Source organism: Astyanax mexicanus, chromosome 6 (genome assembly GCF_023375975.1).
Source record: "Astyanax mexicanus isolate ESR-SI-001 chromosome 6, AstMex3_surface, whole genome shotgun sequence".
NCBI classification, from domain to species: domain Eukaryota; kingdom Metazoa; phylum Chordata; class Actinopteri; order Characiformes; family Acestrorhamphidae; genus Astyanax; species Astyanax mexicanus.
The window spans coordinates 16,470,577-16,494,784 of record NC_064413.1 but is presented as its reverse complement, the minus strand read 5'-3'; the positions used below and the strand labels follow the sequence as shown (position 1 = coordinate 16,494,784).

Here is a 24,208-nt window from a genome sequence, read left to right as displayed (position 1 = left end):
TAAAGTTGTTGGCGTATCTCTTTTTCAAGGTATATTGTTTACATTCTTTAGCTGTTTTTCTGCTGATAAAGTCTGATTTCATCATATATTGTTCAATGAGTATACTAATCAAAGCCTTAATTTAAAGCCATATTATTTGTACCGTATTTTTCGGACTATAAGGCGCACTTAAAAACTTTTAATTTTCACAAAAATTGACAGTGCGTCTTATAATACGGTGCGCCTTTTGTATGGATTTTACTCGTCAGGTTGTAAAGAGCAGTAAACACACACTCCGTGCAGCGTTATAGAGAGTTTCAGTGCTATACAGAGTCCAGAGCCGTGCAGCTCCGAGGCTGAGCAGCAATAGCATTAGCTAGATGCTAACCGCTAAGCTAGCTAGCTTATTCACTGAGATCAGTATTATCTAAATTTTACTCGTCAGGTTGTAAGGAGCAGTAAACACACACTCCGTGCAGCGTTATACAGAGTTTCAGTGCTATACAGAGTCCAGAGCCGTGCAGCTCCGAGGCTGGAGCAGCAAATAGCATTAGCTAGCTTATTCACTGTTCAGAGATCAGTATTATCTAAATTTTACCCGTCAGGTGTAAGGAGCAGTAAACACACACTCCGTGCAGAGCCGTGCTGCTCCGAGGCTGGAGCAGCAATAGCATTAGCTAGATGCTAACCGCTTAGCTAGCTAGCTTTTTCACTGTTCAGAGATCAGTATTTTCTAAATTTAGCACTTTTAATACTGCTGGAGCAGTATTATTAGAGTTAGATGCTAATCGCTAAGCGTTCACCGTTCAGAGGTGAGTTATCGGCCTGTAAGTCTGTGCTGCTTTGCCTGGCTAGCATTAGCTAGATGCTAAGCGCTAACTCTCTCAGAGGTGAGTTTTATCAGCCTGTAATCTGCTTGTTTACCGTGTTAAAACAAGCTACGGGGGACGAATCGCTAGCTAATATCTCACTGTCTTACCAGAACACGCAGGATTACTCAGTGTAACGCTGTCGTTTAAGTTTGGGTTAACTTTACTAGTTTAGGTGACTAGCTAGCGTGCTAGCGGATAGCTATGCTAACGCTGGTGCAGCAAGCCTTAGTGGACATCTGGAAATCTAAGCTTACTGTAAATAAACTGAAGCACGTTACTCACCCAAATAAACAGTTTTCAGGAGAGGAATCTGTGTAGATTAATATCCAGCACTCGTTTGACTTTGAAATAGCTAGATTTGTATACTGAGACGCTCCACCGGCAAGCGACCACCCCCGGTGGGGGAAGGGAAACATGGCGCCACCCCTGTTCACTTTGATATAGGCACCCTTTCTAGTGTCACTTAACGCGCCTTATAATGCGATGCGCCCTATGTATGGATAAATAGCAGAAAATAGGCGTTCTTTGATAGTGCGTCTTATAATACGGTGCGCCTTATAGTCCGAAAAATACGGTACTCCTAACAGTACAGTAAGTCATAAACCTATATTAAAGCCCAGTCATGCAAAAAACTATGAATTAATAATAATAATAATAATAATAATAATAATAATAATAATAATAATAATAATAATAATAATAATAATAATACTGTGATATACTGTGAAACCGTCAGAATAAAATAAAGAATTTGATGATAGACATTTTTGGTCATACCACCCAATACTAGATTTTCGGCAGCATTTTTTTTTTAAAAGGTTACAGCAGAATCCTCTTTTAGAGGCTATACATGTGAAATAAGAACATCAAGACATAACTTGATTTGGCCAGAACCTCCCTCCACCAAAACCTACCAGATCTCTATTTTTTTATTATTAGACTTTGTAGGGATAGTGCCCCAATTTATTAGAATGTTTTGATCCCTACCAAATCAGAAAAAGAAAAAAAGAATCATAAGAACTGCTGCTTTAAGCTAATTTCATCATATTCCATTACCATTTAGTGGCCTATAATGGGATTCAGGAGATACTAATAGCTTATACTAAGCTATATACTACATATGACTTGACATATAAACTTATACACATAAGACATATTTATACAGTACAGGCCAAAAGTTTGGACACACCTCTTTTTCAATGCATTTTTTTTTCATGACTATTTACATTGTAGATTCTCACTGAAGGCATCAAAACTACGAATGAACATGTGGAGTTTTATGTACTTAACACAAAAAAGGTTTATACAAAAAAAAATATATATATATATATATATATTCTAGCTTCTTCAAAATAGCCACCCTTTGTGCTCTGATTATTGCACACTCTTGGCATCATTCTCTCAATGAGCTTCAAGAGGTGGCCACATGAAATGGTTTTCCAACAGTCTTGAAGGAAGGAGTTCCCAGAGGTGTTTAGCACTTGTTGCCTTTGCCTTCACTCTGTGGTCCAACTCACCCCAAACCATCTGGATTGGGTTCAGGTCTGGCGACTGTGGAGGCCAGGTCATTTTTTGTTAAGTACATAAAACTGTGATCTGTTATGACACTGCTTTAGTCACGTGAAGGAGTGGTCTGGGGAAAAACGATTGGATTTTGGCTCTTGCTCATGAATAATCATACATGCAAACCTATTGTTTCTGATTGGCTAACAGCACTGCAACACCGGGAGGCAGCGAGATGGACAACAGTTAGAAACGTTCTAAAAAAAAAAGAAGACATTTTTACACTAATAACTGTCGTTGCACTGTTTTAAGTGCTACTTTACAACACGTGTAATGCCCTGCTAAGTGCAGTTTAGCAGCTGACCTTAGGTCTTAAAATCTCTGTAAAACACCAAATCCACCGGAGATCCTATGTAAATCCTATAGGTACACACAGAGGTGAGTATTCCAGACCAAGAAAGTGAAAATACACTCCAGGGTTTTGTTGGCTGAGCCGCAGGAGAGTGCCAACACAGCTCAGGAAATGAAATCTCCCATCTTTCTGTTCCCCATAATCAGGCCTTGCTTGAACGCCGATACTTTATGCCACCTTGCCATGAGTACAATGACCAGTGTACAACCTTACTCACACAATAACACCTCACAACTTGCACAGATGTGGGCATTCTTAACGTGGCCATTTTCTGAGGTAATACTGTATGGTCAATCAACATGCCCTTTTTCCACGACTTTTGCCATATAAGTTAAGCAAACTATTTTTACCATTTCAATTGTGACCTACGAGATCCCTCTGAATGCCACACCAAAAAAGCTGGTTGTAATTGGTTGCTGTGCATGTTAGTCCCTGTTTTAATAGGCATTGCATAAGAACAGTAATTAAATGTTCAGTGTATGACCAATCAGGTGGCAGCACATATTTTTAATACACAAACAAGTGCCTCTCTCACCAGCTCCATTGATAGAGGTGGATAGAGCAGGAATATAGAAAGGCCACAGTGGTCAGTACAAAGGGTCTCCTGTTGAACTGGGGGTTTGGCGGGTTTCTTAAGACTGGGCTGTGGCCAGCAGCACCGCTTCCTGTTGCTGAACGAACACACGTGAACACTCACACAAGACTTCTTCAGCTTCTTCCCCTCTCAAACATCCAGTCTGTCCTACGGACAGATATCCAGAGGAAGATTCTGCTTTAGGGAGCATGTGCACACTGATAAGACCTGGCTGATATGACCACGCATCTCTTCTTTTTAATAAGCTACATGCTGTTCCAAACCAGCTGTCATAGGAATGTAAATGCTAGAGGTGGAACACGGACCAGGCAGGAAATGTTCTTTTGCTTCTTTTTAGCCGTTCTATAAATACTTCTTGTTCTTGCTGCAAGATCACTGGTTCATTTCACACAACCTCAAATATGACTGCACAAAATGGACAAAAAAAAAAAATGCTTTTCCACCCACTGTGATGGCGATATGCACTGCAATATGCGATATGCAGTGTATGACTAAGCACACCAAGGATGCATATAAAATGGTCACATTTTTTGGCAAAAATGTCCAAAAATCGCTGGTGTTTGACAGAGTAAGTGAAAAGACTGAATAATATTCAGTAAAAAAAAATGGCTAATTTAAGAGATATTGCAGTTTTTCCTCTAAAATCAGGTCCCAGGTGGCTTTGCCTATCAGAGCATTGGTCTATACCAGTGGTTCTCAACCTATGGGGCGAAGCCCTCTTGATTTTAAGGGGTTTAATTTTAATACTATATATAGTCTAGGGTAAGCAAAATTCGCCGCGCTGCGCTGCGCTCTCTCTGTCTCTCTCTCTCTCTCTGGCGCGCGCGCGGGCGCTCTCTCCGGCAGCGCGGATCTGAATTCAGCGCGAGGCTGAATATAATAATATAATAATATAAGAATATAAAACTCAGTTTAGTTAAATAAATGAAAATGAGTGAGGGCCTGTAAAGTTAATCAATTATTGTCCAATATTTGGACAGGTTGAGGTTTTGGTGAGCTGTTTTACTGATTTGAAACTGAAACTGAAACTGATATTATTCTTTTTTTTTTTTTATATAAATTATTTTTTATTCATTTTAAATAGTTGTATTATTTTATTGATCTAATTATTTCTTCATAAGATAAAAATTCCTTATGTTTTATGTATCAATTTTTATTTTATTCATCTATAGTAAATGTCAGTTTTTATTTGTCATTTCTAAACCTCCCCCCCCCCCAACCCAATTATACACTTACATCTTTTACATTTGGGGGGGGGGGGGATGTTATGTTGGGTCACCAAAGCTTACAATGGTAAAAATATGGGTCCCTGAAGAAAAAGGTTGGGAACCACTGGTCTATACAATATATTAAGCTCATGGTTTTGCTCTTCCTGCCTAATTTAAACAAAATAGAGCAATCTGCATCTCTCACATGTGAATTTTCTGACTAAAGAAAATGAATAATTAGAACAGTAATATAAAGAAAAGGTTCAGTTTACTTAAGTAAATCTATGATTGGAATGGCACTGCAGTATGTAAATGCAAATGTAAGTGTATGGCTAAAATAGCACTGCTGAGGTATGTGTGTGACTAAAATTGCACTACTGAGAAAAAAAAAAAAACAAAAATTGATGACTACAACAGATATAAAAAATGACTAAAATCACACAGCTTATGTAAATCTATGATTAGAATGGCACTGCAGTATGTCAATGCAAATGTAAGTGTATGACTATAATTGCACTGCTGAAATATATGTGTGACTAAAATTGCACTGCTGAAGTAAATGTATTATTAGAAATACACTGCTGAGGTGCATCTGAGGTACATGCGAGGTATCACTAAAAATGCACTACTGAAAAAAAAGAATTACAAAAAAAAAAATACACTCCTTAAGGAAATGTATGAAGAGTATAACAGAATAAAAAAAAAGACTAAAATCACACAGCTCACGTAAATCTTTGATTAGAATGACACTGCAGTATGTAAATATAAGTGTATTAGAAATGCACTGCTGAGGTATGTATGTGACTAAAATTGCACTGATGAAGTAAATGTACTGTTAGAAATACCAATCCTAGGTAAATGTATGAATAAAAATTCACTCCTGAGAAAGAATTACAATTAAAAATGTACTCCTTAATTAAATGTATATAGAGTATAACAGAAATAAAAAATGACTAAAATCACAGAGCTCGAGTAAATCTTTAATTAGAATGGCACTGCAGTATGTAAATGTAAATAAAAAAAGGAATGAGTATGTCTACAATTGCACTGCTGAGGTATGTGTGACTACAGTTGCACTGATGAAGTACATTTATTATTAGAAATACACTACTGAGGTAAATGTACGACTAAAATGAATTACACAGCTTGAGTACATTTATGATTAGAATGTCACTGCTGTAATAAATTAATGACTAAAATTGCATCGCAGAAATGTGTGTGATTAAAATAGCACTGCTAATGCAAATGTATTAGAAATACACTGCTGAGGTAAATAAGGAAAATGACTACAATTGAACAACCAAAGTAAATATATGGCAAAAAAGGCACTGCTTATGTGAATTATGTTCAGAAGAGTACTACAAAGGAAAAGGAACAAAAAATGCCAACACTTACACTGCATTTAAATACAACACTGCACTTAAATACATTTATGATTAGAATTACCCTGCTGAGGTAAATGTATGACTAATTTTGCAGTGCTGATGTATATGTTTAACAAAAATAGCACTGTTGAAGTATATTTTATGATTTAAATGAAACTGTTAAGGTCATTTTATGTCTAAAATTGAGCTGCTGAGGTAGCTAGCTAGATGCTAAATGCATTACTGAAGTAGCGCTGCTTGTATAACTTTAAGATCAGAGTAGAACTGATAAGGTAAAAGAATTGTGCTGGTCTGGTGTGTGGCAACATTAATGAAAACCTGTGAAAAACAATGTTCAGTATTTAGCATTTGGCCTATTTTTTTTTTTAGGTTTAGGGTTAAAATGATCAATTCAAGTTATTCTACTAAAGAACACACTAGTGAATTTTGTTTTTGACGTGGTTAAGTGACGGAAATGATTTCTGAATATATAGATAACTTATTCTGTACCTGATGATCACCTTAGTAACTGACGCACTGCGTCTGCATATGTCAGTGAGGGTGAAAGATAGCTGTTATGAATGCAATGACGAGCAATTCACTGATGGCTTCAAGGTCTCAGGCATTCACACGCAGTTCTGTGAATTCAGCAGGTGCAGGAGTCATCCGTCATAAAATAGCTGTTCTGCCTCCAGTAGTTACTGGCTCTCAGTAGTTACTTTATTCAGTGGCTTCAGTGCCACAATGTACGACGTGTCCAATATGAGCCTGTAAGATTCTAAAATCCATCAATTATCACTGTTTAATCAACCACTGCTTAAAAACAGCTTAACATCTGATGATCCTTCAGCACTTCTAAATAAGTACTTCATAGAAAACAGAAAACAGAACAGAATAAAAAAAATGGTAGCATAAAATACACTGTGACACAATACACCACAAAAATACAAAAATGTGATAATGAACACTGTGGAGACGATATCTGCTGAATTCTATACATTTTGCCATATTAATACAATTATTTAATGTAGTTTTCAAATCAAATGGCACAAACTGCCATTTAGTTCTTCCAAATGTTGTTCATCATTTGCTTTTTTTTTTTTTTTTTTTTTTTAGAAGTTATTAATCAAAATATGAACTAACTGTATGTTTGGCTGATCATTAAGCAATCACTTTACTGATCATTAAGCCAAATAATTTTCTATAATTTTCTTTAAATGTCTGCTTAAGATCTACTCTTTAGATAACTTAATAAAAAATCAATAATACCTATTATTGCTTATACTGTTTTTACTCTTTTTTTTTTTTTTTTTTTAGGAATTGTAGGAATTCTAGGAAGGAATAGGTTTATCGTGTGGCGAGCTCAACAGTGTTGTGAATTATTGAAATTCAGTAAAGTCTGTCAGTAAAATGAAGGACTAACATAAGTAAATGACTTTAGCTAGGAGAATCTGCTAAATACCACAAACGCAAATGTAAAATTAATGAATGTGTCGACTGGAAGGAGGAATTGCATCATAAAAAAAACCTTACCTTATCATACCTACAAGTCAACAAACTCTGTCAAGAATGTCAATTTGACTACTGAATCACTAAAACTTTTTTTTTTTAATTAGTAAATTCATGATTAGAATTACCCTGCTGAGGTAAATGTATGACTAGAAGACCACTGCTGAAGTAAATTTATGATTAGAATGACACTGTTAAGGTAATTTTATGTCTAAAATTTAACTGCTTTTAAGTAGCAAGCTAGATAAATCTTGTGTGACTGGAATAGCACTGCTGAAATAATTTCATGATTAGAATAGCACAGCTGAGGTAAAAGTATTGTGCTGTTGGTTTTTTTTGGAGTTTGTGTTTGCATTTCAAAATTCATTAATCAAACTATGAACTAATTGTATGTTTGGTTGATTATTAAGCAATCGATTCACTGATCACTAAGCGATCTTTAAATGTCAGCTCAAGACCCACCTCTTTAGAGAGCACTTAATAAAAAATCTATATAATCTATTTAATATCTATTAACTAATCTATTAATGCTTATTTACCTGGTTACAAGTAGCAACATTTTTGAAAATGTGTAAAAAACATTTCAGTATTCAGCCTTTGGACAAATATTTTATTTTGTTTAGGTTTGCTTTTATCCTACTAAAGAACACACTTCTGAATATTGGTTTGGACATGGTTAAGTGACGGGAATAATTTATTTTATCTCTTTTTTAATTGAGACACAGTCATTTTACCACAGTTATGTGTTCTTTCTATTTAATCAGGTACAATAATGAGACCTGTGCAGACTTTAGACTGTTTAGAAACTCAAACATTTTAAATCAAAATGACTAATATTGCTCTGTATTTGACGACCAATAGAACATTCCTACAGAAGCTAACAGAAACACTACATTAATAAAAAGATACAAAGCTCTTTAAACTCTGAGTCAGAATGCACTCCAGCTTTCCACAATGGAAACTAAAAGCTGACACACATGGCTGGATTTATCACAATAGCTGTTCACTCACTCTTTCTGGTTAACCCCAGAAGCCTGTGCTTGGTCACTCTGCCAATTAAAGCACATCACCACCTGATTTCCCCTTTGTTACAAAACTCTTACCAAGCAAAGTCTTTCACACAGTTCACTGACGAGCCTGACTAGATACTACACCGCACATCACACTTATTTTGTTGAGATTTAAAGTGTATTTATACTGAGAGTAAATTACACACAGCTGGACTCTATTAACTAATTAAGTGACTTCAGAAGGCAGTTAGTTGCACTGGATTTTATTTTGTGGTTTTAGAGTAAATAAAACTCTTGCACGTCAGATTTTTTTTTTTTCTTTGAAAACCATGTATCATTTTCGTTCCACTTTACACTTACCAATACTTTAAGTTTGTCTATCACTTAACATCTTAATTAAATACATTTAAGTATGTGGTTGTAGGGTGACAAAATGTGGAAAAGTTCAAGGGGTATGAATACTTTTGCAAGCCGCTGTACGTAAGTATTTTTAAATGTTATGGCTAGGTGTGTTTAACAGTAACAACACAGCATTAATAAGCAGCAGGTTATAAATGTAGAAAAGTGATTATAGAATGAGCAATTCATCTATTTTGGATTGAGGAAAAAAAAATAAGAGACCACTTAAAATTTATGAATTGATTTGATTTTACCAAATTGAAAACCTCTGGAATATTATCAAGAGGAAGCTGGATGATCACAAGCCATCAAACCAAGCTGAACTGCTTACATGTTTGCACCAGGAGTGGCATAAAATGATCCAAAAGCAGTGTGTAAGACTGGTGGAGGAGAACATGCCAAGAAAATGCATGAAAACTGTGATTAAAAATCAGGGTTATTCAACCAAATAATGATTTCTGAACTCTTAAAACTTTATGAATATGAACTTGTTTTCTTTGTATTATTTGAGGTCTGAAAGTTTGCACGTTTTTTGTTATTTCAGCCATTTCTCATTTTCTGCAGATAAATCCTCTAAATGACAATTTTTTTTATTTGGAATTTGGGAGAAATGTTGTCTGTAGTTTATAGAAAAAAACTTTTTTCAGAACTGTATTTAGGCTCTTATTGGCCAATAATGAAAGAAATATACTCAATATGTTTATATCTAGCTACAATTAAATAAATATCATGAGATATATTTGCCTATTGTACCTGAAATGTCAACAAGTTGGATTGTATTTTTAATATTAATCTGCTGGGGCTCCACTAATTAATTAAGGGACCAAGAAGTGCCCCCCAGGCTTCAGACGGTTTGAAACAGTTTGAAATCCGTGATAAAAAATAAATAATGAGCACTTATCACTAAGATTTTCCTAATACATTTTCTGTCCTTTGGGATTGTGGGAAATCCTTTGGGGCAAGTCAAGTCCTCACTGCAGATAACAAGAGCCGTCGCTAGAGTTACTGCAGGCTGATGGTCTCTAGGCATGGTAACATGTATGATGTCATTTGTATACAAGCATTGGAGTTAAAAAAAAAAAATTCCCTAAAAATCATCAGTGTTCCTTTAAATTCGCAGCGTCTTATGTGTGAATTTTACCAGTCAGGTTGTAAGGAGCTGTAAAGCCACTCCACTGAAGTACAGCTTTATACAGGAGGTTTAGTTTAGTTCTTCAGCACCAGGGCTGGAGTAGCATTAGCATTTCCCGCTGACTGTGCTTAATATTTCCCCGTTCAGAGGGGAGTTTTATCGGCCTGTAGTGTAGCCTGCTCCTAACCCCGGCTAGCACTGCTGAAGTAGCATTAGCATTGTCTGCTAACTGAGTTTGCTATTTCCCTGTTTAGAATTGAGTATTATCGGCCTGTAGCCTGCTCCTAACCTCGGCTAGCTCTGCTGGAGCGGTTAGCCGCTAATGAGAATGCTCCAGCCTAGTGCTAGAGAAATGTGTGAATCTAAGCTTATTGTAAATAAATGAATGTGCTTTACTCACCCAAATAAACAGTTTTAGGAGAGAAATCTGTGTAGATTAACATCCAGCTCTCGTTTAAGTTTACAGTGAAATGATAGGGTTTTTAATTACAGTTTTGTTTACTTAGCTTACTAAGCTTTCCTTAACCACCCAGGTCTAAAATTAGAAGTACCTTATAGTGTCTCCTAAAATGCGCCTTATAAACCGGTGCGCTTTATGTATAAAAACAGACCAGAAAATCGTCATTCATTGATAGTACACATTATAATCCCATGTGCAAAAAAAAATATGTTAGTGGCTAAGACAACTTGAGTACTTGGTTTATATTAATTACAATGGAGATTCCTACTCCTATTAGTAGCCATAACATTTTATTTCATAGATTATTATTCAAAAATATCTGTATTTCAACTTTAATTCAATTTTTTTTTTTTTTTTTTTTTATAATTCTTCTTTAGCAATAGACCTCCTCGTACATGTAGAACAACATGTGACATTGAGGCTTTTCTTACAGGTTTTTTTTAATTCAATACATTTTCTAGATTCAAAAAAAAAAAAAAATGAAAAAATGATACATTTTTCACTGGCATTCAATTTTTGAATGTGCTTACTGAGACTATCTACTCAGCCCTATAAAAGCAGTAGTGATTTCTGACAGCTACTAGGCAGCACTAACCATTCTTCTTCTTTCAGAGATCATGTTAAGCATCTGCATGTATGGGAACTGTGAGGCTGGTAATCAAGGCATGACAGGCTCGGAGACTGAGTCACTGTTGCTAGTCTACAAGGTATGTAGAAAGAAACAGCTGGAATCCTCCTAAACCAGTAACAACCTGCCTGTGTGGAAATCCCTTAAGGCCGGTTAAGGGGGGTTTGGGAAGGGCTGGTAGATTTTAGGCTAAAGACATTTTTAAGGACTACCCCTCCTCAGGACAGAACCCATACCAAAGTCAAAGGAAAGAAACATCAAACACCTCAAAAAAAATAAAATAAATAAATAAATAAAAAAGTAGAACTTCACCACACAGCGCTCAGCTTTAATTATTCTGAGAAGAAAGAGCTTTTCATTAACGCCACACGTCACACGACAACACTGAAAGCCTCGAGAATACTAAAGCAAATACCGTAACTGACAAATTCAATTACAGGTCAAAAAACAATATAAACTGAAGCAATCTGAGATGAACTGAGTAAACTCAAATGAACCATATACACCTGTCGAATCAGCCAATCACATGGCAGCAACTCAATGCATATAGGCATGTAGACATGGCCAAGATGATCTGCTGCAGTTCAAACCATCAGAGCATCAGAATGAGGAAGAAAGGTGATTTAAGTGACTTTGAATGTTTCATAGTTGTTGGTACCAGATGTGCTGAGTGTGTCTGAGTATTTCAGAAACTGCTGATCTACTGGAATTTTCACGAACGATCATCTCTATGGTTTACATAGAATGATCAAAAAAAGAGAAAATATCAGTTCTGTAGGAGCAAATGCCTTGTTGATGCCAGAGGTCAGAGGAGAATGGCCAGACTGGTTCCAGCTGATAGAACAGCAACAGTAACTCAAATAACCACTCGTTACAACCGAGGTCTGCAGAAGAGCATCTCTGAACCACAGCACATCACGTCCAACCTTGAGGAAGATAAAAACAGCAGCAGAAGATCACACCAGGTGCCCTGACTCCACTGCAATTCACACAGGTTCACCAAAACTGGACAATAGAAAATTGGAAAAACCTGGTTACCTGGTCTGATGAGTCTCTGATGATTTCTGCTGCGACATTTTTTCGGATGGTAGGGTCAGAATTTGTGGTCAACAACATGAAAGCATGGATCCATCCTGTCTTGTATCAACAGCTGGTTCAGGCTGGTGGTGGTGCAGTAATGGTGTGGAGGATATTTTTCTGCCACACTTTGGGTCCATTACCACCAATTGAGCATCGTGTCTCAAACACCACAGCCTACCTGAGTATTGTTGCTGACCATGTCCATCCCTTTATGACCACAGTGTACCTGTATCTTCTGATGCTACTTCCAGCAGGATAATGCACCGTGTCATAAAGCGCAACAGAATCATCTTAGACTGGTTGGTTTCTTGAACACGACAATGAGTTTTTGTGCTGTACTGGAATGGCCTCCACAGTCACCAGATCTCAATTCAGTAGAGCATCTTTGGAATGTGGTGAAACGGGAGATTCTAGGGCATCATGGATGTGCAGCCGACAAATCTGCAGCAACTGCGTGATGCTATTTATCATGTCAATATGGAGCAGACACTCTGAGGAATGTTTCCAGTACCTTAAAGGATTAAGGCAGTTCTGAAGGCAAAAAGATGGTGCAACCTGGTACTAGAAAGGTGTACCTAATAAAGTGGCTGGTAAGTGTATATCCTTGCTCTGATTAAACAATGTAACTGATTACAAATCCCTTCATCCTACCTTTGTGATTGAAGATCCCCTCCATCTCCATGCTGCTGCGGGAGTGGGCGATACACAGCATGGCACTGGGCACCAGACCTTCCTGGGCAGGTGAGCGGTCAGTGGTACGCACCAGGCACCACTCAGGCCTGTCGTGGGGTCTCTCCAGCAGCTCCACAGTCTGACCCCGCCTCACCGTCAACTCCGAGCCATTACTGGCCATGAAGTCATGGATGACTACAGTCAGCTCACAACCACCAGACAGCTGTGGACAAGAAAAAAGACAGTTTTACAATCATCAAACAGCAGCGGAAGATGTTTTTAATCACAGTTTTCATGCATCTTGGCATGTTCTCCTCCACCAGTCTTAAACACTGCTTTTGGATAACTTTATGCCTTTACTCCTGGTGCAAAAATTCAAACAGTTCAGCTTGGTTTGATGGCTTGTGATCATCCATCTTCCTCTTGATTATACTCCAGAGGTTTCCAATTTGGTAAAATCAAAGAAATTCATTATTTTTAAGTGGTCTCTTATTTTTTTTCCAGAGCTCTATATTGAGTTGTCTTTTGAAGTTTAGATACATTTATAATAGACATGAATGTCACAACAATATATAATATAAGGATTAATTAATTTATTAAATAAACCTCTTTTTTTAAGGGCAGGATGAGTGTTCACCTCAATTTTTTTTCTAAAAAAGAAATCCCCTGCTCTAAAATCAAGCTCTAATCTTCAATCTCGACAAGAATGTGCAACTAGGGGCGATAATTTCATGATCAGATAAGATTTCACTGTTTGACCACAACGACTGGAGGTCATTTTTGAAGGAGCAAAGGTGAAGCATTTAATCCCAAGTGCTAGGAACTGTTGATTCTGTTAAACATGGTGTTGGTAGCATAATGTTCTGGGGCTGTTTTACAGTCAGTAGAATTATTAAAAATAAAATTATCCACTTATATAAGGTTTTCATATTTAACTTTATTATTAATAAGTGGACTGCGCTTAAAAGTCAGGTCTGTTTAGAGACCCCATCTATTTTACAGGGATGTACCAAATATTCATCCAACATTATGTTGCCAAAAAATGGCAAATAAAGCACTTTTTGAAGAATAGAGAATAGAGAAGAAAACAGAACACACCATAGAGTTAGGTTCTCTGTGTATACTGTCATATTTTATTTTTTTACTTTAACTGGACAGGGGGCAAATTAAATAAATCATTTTTTCAAGTTTTATGGTGTTTTCTTTTTTTGGTATGTCAGCTGATAAAAATTTTCAGTATCCAATACATAGTTTTGTTTTTGAAAAGCAAGACAAAATACACTTTGGCTATTTAATTCATGCAATTGTGTAAAAAAAATAATGGAAAAAAAAAAGTTTGGTATTTTGCCTTCAGCAATAATTTTGTTTCAGTGCATCTCTAAACTTGTGGTCAAATATCTAACTAGAATACTACCAGATGCACGCTGATGGCTACCAAAATTATTTGGTCAAAGGACAAATCCTTACACTAAATTTATGTTTTCCATTCAAAAAATAAAATATTGTTAAAACCCAATATTTTCTAATATTTTCTTCTTATAATAACCTTGATTTTTAATCACAGTTTTCATGTATCTTGGCATGTTCTCCTCCACCAGTCTTACACACTGCTTTTGGATAACTTTATGCCACTCCTGGTGCAAAAATTTAAGCAGTTCAGCTTGGTTTGATGGCTTGTGATCATCCATCTTCCTCTTGATTATATTCCAGAGGTTTTTAATTTGGTAAAATCAAAGAAACTCATCATTTTTAAGTGCTTTCCCTGTAGATAACAATACAAAGAGCTAAATAAAGGATAGAAATCTTAGAACAGCAGCAGAGGTGGAACAGTGCAGTAGATAATGCAATCAGCCAATAACTACAGTAAATAATCAACAGAGAAAAGTACGAGAAGCAAATGATGAAAGGACCAATAGAAATGCTCGATAAATAACTTAAAATAAAATCTTTTTAAAACTGAATTTAACTTTCATTGAAAGATAAGGGCCTTGAAGAGGTCCCTCCACAGTTTTAAACTGAAGAACTTCTAGAAGCTCCTCGAGTACACTTTAAGTGCATGTGTGTCCACTAACTACAAATGCATTAAAATGATGATCTGGTGCCTGCTTGTCTTTAAATACCAGTAACAATCCCAACTGAGTCCGGGAGCATCCTGACCAATCAGCATTCCACATGCATGAGAGTTTCTGTGGGTGTCAGGATGAATGGAGGCTCTTACCTAATCCATCAAAACTAAACGGATTTCCAGACCAATCCGTAACTATGCCACATTATCGACTGAACGAAGTATGATTTATAAGCTGCAAGAAGCATCACAGCCTTCAGCAATATACATATACCAGCACAGTTCAGCTTTACCCATAACCACCTCATTTTACAACACCTACAGCTCACACAATACAACAAATCACCAGCAAACAGTGGGAAGAGTCCAATCAAGCACTCAAACACATACCCACTGATAGTGTGGCGTAGCCAGAGAGCACATCAGCTGTGCCAGCGAGTTTTTGCACTCCATGTCCCTCAGCAAGTCCACACTGAACCAGCGAAACAGCACAGCGATCCCAGTCAAACACAGTCTCACACAGCTCTACCGGCGAAGGACTGCTGCGTCCTTCAGACGCTCAGAACGCTACACGCAAAGAGACAAAGCCTTCCTCTCCATCCTCTCCATCTCATCGCCAGCCCTCGTCCCCCCGGTCCAACCCAACTCCACCGAGCTGCAGGCAGACGGCTGGAGGATGCTGACACATTGTGCCGTCGCTGCGGTGACAGCGTCACTCACGCTCAGGAGGCGCGAGGGCTGTCGGAAAGGGGGAGAGTGAGGGAGAGAGAGAGAGAGAGAGAGTAATAAAAGAGAGAGAGAAAAATAAAAGAGAGAGAGAGAGAGCGGAGGTGGAGGCGCATGGAGACTGTGGAGCTGTCTTAAAGGAGCAGGAGGCTAATTAAAAGTCGGCAGTGGGGAGGCGCACGACAGGCCCTGACCTTCTCACCTCGCCGGTGGACTGAGAGCGCTCTGTGTGTGCTGACTGGCACAGGAGACACAGGAGCATTGTGGTGAAGAGGCTGCATCAGATACAACACTCAGTTTAGAGATAATTATTTCCTCACAGCTGTGTGTGTATGTGTGTGTGTGTGGTAGAGTTTAGATTCTCTGCCCGAGCCCTACCCGATGTTCGAACCGAATTCGGGAAGAGTTTAGCCGAGATTTCCCACCACTTTCCTCAGACCAGGTCGGGTCAGGCTAAAAAAAAAAATCTGTGATGTAGGCATCTGTTTTTTACTGCTATTTTCATCATTTATTGTACTGTAATCCTGAATATATGGACTGCATTATGTCTCCTCACGTTGTGCTGCGTGCTCTGATGGGTGAGAGCATGCTGGCGTCTGTCTGTTAAACTGTCAATTCTCCCGGCGCCTCGTGTCATTTTTGTGTCTTCAGCCCGAATTTTTTTTGTGTTTTCACCCTATCGGCCTAGTACAACATGGGTTTTCCGCTGAGCAAGCCTGCCCTTGTGTTTTCGCATGATATTATATTCTATAAAATAAAAAATACTATATTCTTAAAATAAAAAATAAAATCTGGATGATCACAAGCCATCGAACCAAGCTGAACTGCTTGAATTTTTGCATCAGGAGTGGCATAAAGTCATCCAAAAGCAGTGTGTAAGACTGGTGGAGGAGAATATGCCAAGGTGCACGAAAACTGTGATTAAAAAACAGGATTATTTCACCAAATATTGATTTCTGAACTTTTTTTTCCCCACCCTTTTTCTTCCCAATTTAGCACGGCCAATTACCCAACCCACTCATTAGGACTCCCCCTATCACTAGTGATGCCCCAACACACCAGGAGAGTGAAGACTAACACATGCTTCCTCCGATACATGTGAAGTCAGCCACCGATTCTTTTCGTGTTGCTGTTGATGCAGCATTGCCGAGCAGCATCAAAGTGCCCTTAGAGGAAAGCGCAGCAACTCTGTTCCTTTACAACAGTTCACAGACGCCCTGTGCTGTGGACATCACCCTTTGGTGATGTGGGGAGAGAGCGCCAACTAGGCGCCACCCAGAGGGAGCAGGGCCATTTTTGCTCCCTCTGAGCGCCGGAGGCTTGATGGCAAAGCTGCATGAGCGGGGCTAGAGGCATAGTGCCAGCGCCATAGACCGCTGGACCACTCGGTGCCCCCTGATTTCTGAACTCTTAAAACTTTATTGCATTTATCTGCATTATTTAGGGTCTGTAAGCTCTGTATATTTTTTTGTTATTTCAGCCATTTTTCATTTTCTGCAAATAAATGCTCTAAATAACAATATTTTTATTTGGAATTTGGGAGAAATGTTGTCCGTAGTTTATAGAATAAAACAACAATGTTCATTTCACTCAGACATATACCTATAAATAGCAAAATCAGAGAAACTGATTCAGAAACTGAAGTGGTTTCTGGCTGACACCTGCTACTTTAAGGTTTGTTGATTTCAGCAAATGTTTATTTATTTTTATCGGTTATAAAGGTATATCTGGGTTTCTAATTTTCTGTAAGTTATAAATGTGTATATTGCATATCGGCAATGGCCCAGGATTCCCATGTTGGAGCTTTGTCTATACCGATCCCTAAGTGGACACCATGAGGAACCTCTACAACTCCATGCTGAGATGTCTGGCATGCTGTATTACACATGCGCTACACTATACGTTTTTATATATTGCTCAATTTTAACATAACTTTTTTATAATTACTATTTTTTTAGTGAATGTTTTGTATTTATGTTATTTTTATGTATTCTAATATTAGAACTGTTTTAAACAATTTCTCATTCTAATGTTCACAAATGCTGAAAGCTTTTGCACAGTAATGAATACTGTTGTCAATACAACATTTATTGAATAGGTTAAGACCTTGTGCATGTATGTGTCTGTCTATGTAAGTGTGTGTGTTTTAGATGCTTTGTGATTAGCCCGAGGGTGTATGTGTGTGTGTGTGTGTGTGTGTGTGTGGTAGGAGGCTTGCGACGGGGATCAGTGAGAAAAACAAGGCTGTGGGAGAGGAGAGCTGAGCCAGAGAGTGGGAGGAGGAACGTCTGTGCTGTTAAGAGAAACTCCGGCAACCTCGCCAGCTCAGCCTTCACCATCTCCCGTGACCGGCCTGCTGGAGTTTATTACATTACAGACACCTGATCAGCTCTACCCGCAGCACACACCACAACAACCACATCAACCATCACAATACAGCCTTCTATAATACACTGACCACAGCATCCAAATGTACAGCACTTAGATAAGCACAGACCTTCACATTCCAAAAACTGATAGAAATAAAGGCAAACAAACCATTTGTAAATGTACAGTATTTCTGACACCTAACGTTTTATTGGACAACCAGAATCAACCACCAAATGTTCTTGTAACCTCAGCAATTCAATTTTAAATAGCATTTATTTTACTGCCAAACGTAAAGAAACAGCACAATTCATGCAGCAAACACAGAGATTGATTAGCACAGCTTTTGTTCTGTGATTTTCACTGCAATAAATCAGACCAATTAACGTACCAATTAGAGGCAGAACAATTTTTGCTGCTGCTCCTCTACATTCGTATTGGTTGCTCTTTCATATATGCAAAAATATATTACACACATGCATTATATATACTAATATAAACACATTCTGTATATAAGTAATTAATCATACTGCCTGAAGCTGTTGACTCAAACGGAATAACATAGTGTATATACAAAAAATGAGAAATGGCTGAAATAACAAAAAAAAAAAAAAAAAAAAAGATGTAGAGCTTTCAGAAATAAATATTTGGTGGAATAACCCTGTTTTTCACAGTTTTCATGCATCTTGGCATATTCTCCTCCACCAGTCTTACACACTGCTTTTGGATAACTTTATGCCACTCCTGGTGCAAAAATTCAAGCGGTTCAGCTTGGTGGTTTGATGGCTTGTGATCATCTATCTTCCTCTTGATTATATTACATTTTCAAGGTTTGTAATTTGGTAAAATCACAGGCTAAAAATACTATGTCAGAATATGCTTCCTGAAGAACGACCGACAGAATATTTAGATTTAGGCACACCGGATTATAAGGTGCACTATCAATAAATATGTCTATTTTCTGGTCTATTTTCATTCATACTTAAGGCACACCGTTTATTAGGTGCATTATCCATCACTAGTAAGGAACTGTGGTGTCGCCATGATTTCCTTTTACGAGGTAACTAAATTAACTAAATCCATCCATCCATCCATCCATGCTCCTTACAACCTGACTGATAAATTAAAGGATTTTAAGTGCACCTTATAATGCAAAAAATACAGCACCTAGATGGTACAGATAACTGATGTCATGTTAACTAATGTGGCTAATGTACTGTACCGTAAATCTCATAGATATCATTTGCTGCATAAATTGTGCTGTTATTTTAAAGAGGCAATCTTGACTTTTAGCAGTAAAATAAACCATTGCATAAAGACAACTGCGACAGAAATGGCAAAACAAAATTCACAAAAAGAAATTCAAGCCATCTGTTTTCAGTTCTGGAGTTGTGCTCAGGATGACCTGTTCCATTCCAGCAGCAGGTGGACTGTGTTTGTGTGTGAACGCGACAGGTTTCACACTCACCTTGTCACTATCCAGGGTGTTCTGGGAGGTGCGGGAGGCGATGGAGATCGTGTCAGGCTGGCTGCTTGCGTCACCTTGGCTATCCAGGTCCTCTCCATCCCTGTGATTGGTTAAGACACATGTCAATCAAACAGAACAAGCACTCAAATTCAACTACAGTGAAGATTCAACAAACTAAAGCTTGCAGTCTTAATAACAGGTCAGTATCTGCTGGCAGCAGATAAAAAAAAAACAAAAAAAAAAACACAAGCAGGCCAATCTCTACCTAACATATATGAGCTACACAATATGGGCTAAAACTGGGAGCACTGGGAATATTGGGAGATTAAAGGAGGAACATGTGAAGTATCACAATTTTTTTTTTTAATTTCCACCAGCACAACAGCAGTGGACACAGCTAAGCACGCTTGGAGAAGGTTAAAACAATTTTTTTTCCTTTACCTGTAAAATCAGCATTATTTTAGATGCATACTAGTGACGATACACTTTGCATTCTGATTTATGCAGGGCTGCAAATATGCAAACAAACAAATCAATGGCTTATAAAGCTCTGGAAAAAAAACATTAAGAGACCACTTCAGTTTCTCTGATTTTGCTATTTATAGGTATATGTTTGAGTAAACATTAACCAGCCAGGCAATCTAGCCAGATGAACGGTTTACAGTTGTATTCAGAGGCGTGCAGACATAGACATCAGCTTAGGTTTTTTTTTTTTTAATATATATATATATTATTATTTTTAAGATTTTACTGAGGCCGGTTTGAAATGATCTTTTGAAAACCTGAGCGATTAAAACCGAGTGAAAACAGAATGCCCTGAAATCAGCTCGCTGCCTCGCTCACACCCGACCTCTCTCTTCCTCTGTCACGTGACCCCGCGCAGTCGTGCGCAAGGCACACTAGATGCGCTGCAGCAGCAGTTCAGTTCAGCGAGTCTTCAGCACAGCAGCACAGCAACAGATACTACGTAGGCTTCTTCTCCTCCGTGTCCCACCAGCCAGGTAACATACACATCAAGTAAAATCCTACCGTTTGCCCTCTAAACCCAATGTGAAATCATTTTGTTGTGCAGTAAAACGTCTCATACAAACTACTAAGCACCTTTAGCCGACTGGTCACCAGATAAACTAGCCGCTCTAGCCCAAATCAATGATAGATAACGTGAGGACGACCACATACAGCCCCGGTTCTGGACTGATTTGCTTTGGGGGGCAGTACAATTAAGTGGGCATGTTGATATTCATGTTGAAGCCAGAAATATATTCAGGGCTTGATCTGTACATGAATGACGACAGCAAAGCTATTGATACTGTCTTTAATTGCATGAGGTAAAGTGTATGAGGTAAAGTAAAATGCATTTTTGTGATTGGTTCAGAGATTATTTTAAAAATTGTATTTTGCTTGCATTGTGCTTGGGGGGGCAATGCCCCCTCAATGCCCCCCTGATACTGTAGCCTTTTAGCTACAGTATCAGCTCGGGGAATCTTGAACTTATTTTCTGCCCATTTTTCCACTGATTTCACTGTTAATTCAGGGAGGTGTGCTAGGTTAGTTGTCCACACAGATACTGCTATTTAAACTGGTGGATATTCTGCCGGCTACCTCAATACCTTACAATTTCCAGTTTAGTTTCGCTTTCATTTCAACATGGCTGCATAGTGTATAAGCTGCATTGGTCACTCCTAACTGAGACCCTGCTCTCCTACGTACCTCCTGCCCTTCAGTTTGCTGCTGGTGGCTTTGGGGATGTGGATGGGCTCCTTCAGCGCCCCCCGCAGGTGAATGGTGCGCTCCTGGATCACCTCGCGCACATTCTTTATCCATTCCTGTTTGTTCTCTAAACTGGAGGCCTGTGAACACAATAAACAGGTAAACAGCACATCCTCCTCACTAAATTCTCCACAGATTCAATCCCTTGACTTACAGATTCACATTCTGCACCCCTTCTGGTGAGTGTGTTTGAGAATGTTCGAGTGTGCGCTAACGTGTAGACACTCAGATTAGCATATGACTCATCAGTCTTGCCTTTCTAGGCCTCAGTCACACTTACTCAAGGCCCCGAGTTACATAAGAGTCCAAATAAGATGCTCCAATCTTATAAAATGCTCATTTCCACAATAGCATGACTCACGAAGGACGGGAAGGAACCAGGGTGGTTAAAGAATATTGGATATATCTTGCAATCTGGCAACAGTTTACACATATTCAATCATCCTACAAAGGCGTTGTGTGTAAATGTGAAAGCAGAGGCCTCTGAAAAGTTTAGAAAGTATTTAAATGGAAGTAGAGCAACTTCCAATCCCAGCAATTACCAATTTCATCAATTTAAATGGCTGAACGTCACTGGACTTATGTTTTGAACCGATTAAATAAGCCTAAAGTGGCGGTTCGTATATTATTTTGTTTCTAAACTGAAAGCAGAAGCATTTCTGAGTGAAGAAGAAACAAAATATTGTGTTTAAATGGTAAGAGTGTTCTGAAATGACCATCCCTGCTAAGCCTAATATATTAATAAAAAAAAAAAAAACGGGGTGTCCAGGAGTTCTTCTGGCCACGTAAAGTGCCTTTACCTACTTACACCACACGTACAGCCTCTAAAAGAGGATCCGGATCAGTTTTTCTGAACAAGAGCGGCTGGTGGAGCAATGGAGACTTCAGAAGGGGAAACTCAGAGCTCAGTAGCTCATTCACTCATAGTAAAAGCAAAGAAATGAAGGAGTGAAGCAAGCTCAGAAGCCAAAAAGGAACATTTTGGATAGAGGAAAGATTCTGCACTAAAAACCAGGATTAATATTAGATTGGCATTTGAATAGGATTTGCTTTCTCTCTCTGGCTGAACATAACCTGGATTCGGATTCATCCACTGTGAAAGGAGTTCAAAATGCATCACGCCCAGTTCAAAATGATTCTTCTGCATGCTCAGTGAAATTGCCCACTCTCACCAGAGAGGGCCCTAATCCCTTAAATCCCTAAATTTACAGAAATCAGCTTTAAGATGGACAGGTAGGGGGAAGAGATAAGGCTTGTTAGCCCTTTCCTTTTAATAAAGATTTTTTTTTTAGATGAACACTTCAACCGAGGGGTATGAGAATCACTGGTAAGATGGCGAAACAAGCGACCAAAGAAACCCACAAATGTAAGTTCTTTCCTTGTTAAAAGTGACTATTAGCTCTACCAGAGTTTAATGTGTAGTGGCCGAATTCTTCATAACAACCATAACGGTTAAAAAAGGTCGCTAGTAGTTTGTCTCAGTAGCTAGATAGCTAGCTAACTTTCCTGTTCCACCTTAAATGGTGCAACAGATGACAGGGGCTGCAGCAGTTAAGGTGGAAAGGAAAAATAAAATAAAATATAAGCTAATTAAAGCAGAGGAATTAAGGAACGGACAATAATAATACATTTCTGCACCATCTCCCCTCTTTCTGAAGACATACGATATCCTAAAGTTAACTAGCTAACCAACAGCTAGGTTACTGAACACATCAGTGAGGCTTGAAAGGTTTTCCCAATTCTTATGGGGTAAATGTATCCCATTATCCCCCTTGAAAAGAAGAGGCAGGGGTAAGGGGTTTCCAGAATTTCATGTTTTTTTGTGGATATTAACATTAAGTTTAGCAGACAATGGGTTTCGGTTATGTAACTCACAACTTAACTTACAACAAAATAAAACAACCCCAATCAAAATGTCTGTATGATCACAATTATATATTAAAAAATACAGTAGGCATTACAGTTGTCCTAACACCTAATTTTGGTAACTTGAAGTAATGACCTGTATTCAACCAGATAATGTCCACAGACACTGGTGGGCAGCTGAAATGTGTTCAGTTTATTTGTTATATAATTACACTACACTCAACAGATTTGCAGTGGCAGCTGATCAAGCTGCAGTCTGGAAACAATAGACAATGATTTGTTTAATCATCTCCTGAAGTTGCCAGATTTTTGAACTATATATTATTACTCATCCCTGAATCAGTGAAGCGTTTCAGTGTAAAAGCAGGAACACACCTTCAGCACGATCTTGTTGTCTGAGGTAGGCGTGCGTCCAACCCAGAGCGCAAATTTACAGGGATCTCCTTCCACATGCTCTGTAACTCCCAGCTGAGAGGTCTACAGAGAGAGAGAGAGCGAGAGATTATTACATTACATTACATTTGGCAGACGCTTTTGTCCAAAGCGACTTACAATATTGAAGTGCAAATAATAGAAGAGGTTAAGTACAAAAATAATAGAATTTAAAAATAAAGCATCTATAGATAGGGCCTTAAGGAGGTCAGAGGGAAATAATGGGATAGAGGAGTAGAGAAGAGGAAGAAGGAGATGAGGTTAGAATTAGTTAGTTTGTTAGAGGTGTTAGGAGAGTAAGTGCTCTTTGAAGAGCTCTGTCTTCAGGAGTTTATTAAAGATAGCGAGAGATTCTCCTGATCTGGTAGTGGAAGGTAGTTTGTTCCACCATTGGGGAACTCTGTATGAGAACAGTCTGGATTGCTTTGTGTGAATGTTTGGCAAAGCGAGGCGACGTTCATTGGAGGAGCGCAGCGGCCGGGAGGTGGCGTAAGCCTTCAGGAGTGAGTGCAGGTAGGAAGGAGCCTGTACTGTCATCACCTTGTAGGCGATTGTAAGCACTTTGAATTTGATGCAAGCAGCAACCGGTAGCCAGTGGAGCTCAATGAGCAGCGGAGTGACATGTGCCCGTTTTGGTTAGTTGAAGACCAGACGTGCTGCTGCGTTCTGGATCATCTGTAGTGATTATTAC

General features: G+C 38.4%; 1 protein-coding gene across 5 annotated transcripts in view; it reads right to left on the bottom strand.

The window, feature by feature from the left end:
* triob (trio Rho guanine nucleotide exchange factor b) overlaps nt 1-24,208 on the bottom strand; it is a 274,443-nt gene that overhangs the window by 47,236 nt on the left and 202,999 nt on the right. For all 5 annotated transcript variants that reach the window (XM_049480847.1, XM_049480843.1, XM_049480844.1 and 2 more), the window contains 4 exons: nt 23,461-23,562; nt 21,160-21,299; nt 19,450-19,549; nt 12,803-13,046 (listed from right to left, as the gene is read on the bottom strand). In XM_049480847.1, the coding sequence (XP_049336804.1) occupies nt 12,803-13,046; nt 19,450-19,549; nt 21,160-21,299; nt 23,461-23,562 (586 nt within the window). The remainder of the gene's footprint in view (nt 1-12,802; nt 13,047-19,449; nt 19,550-21,159; nt 21,300-23,460; nt 23,563-24,208) is intronic.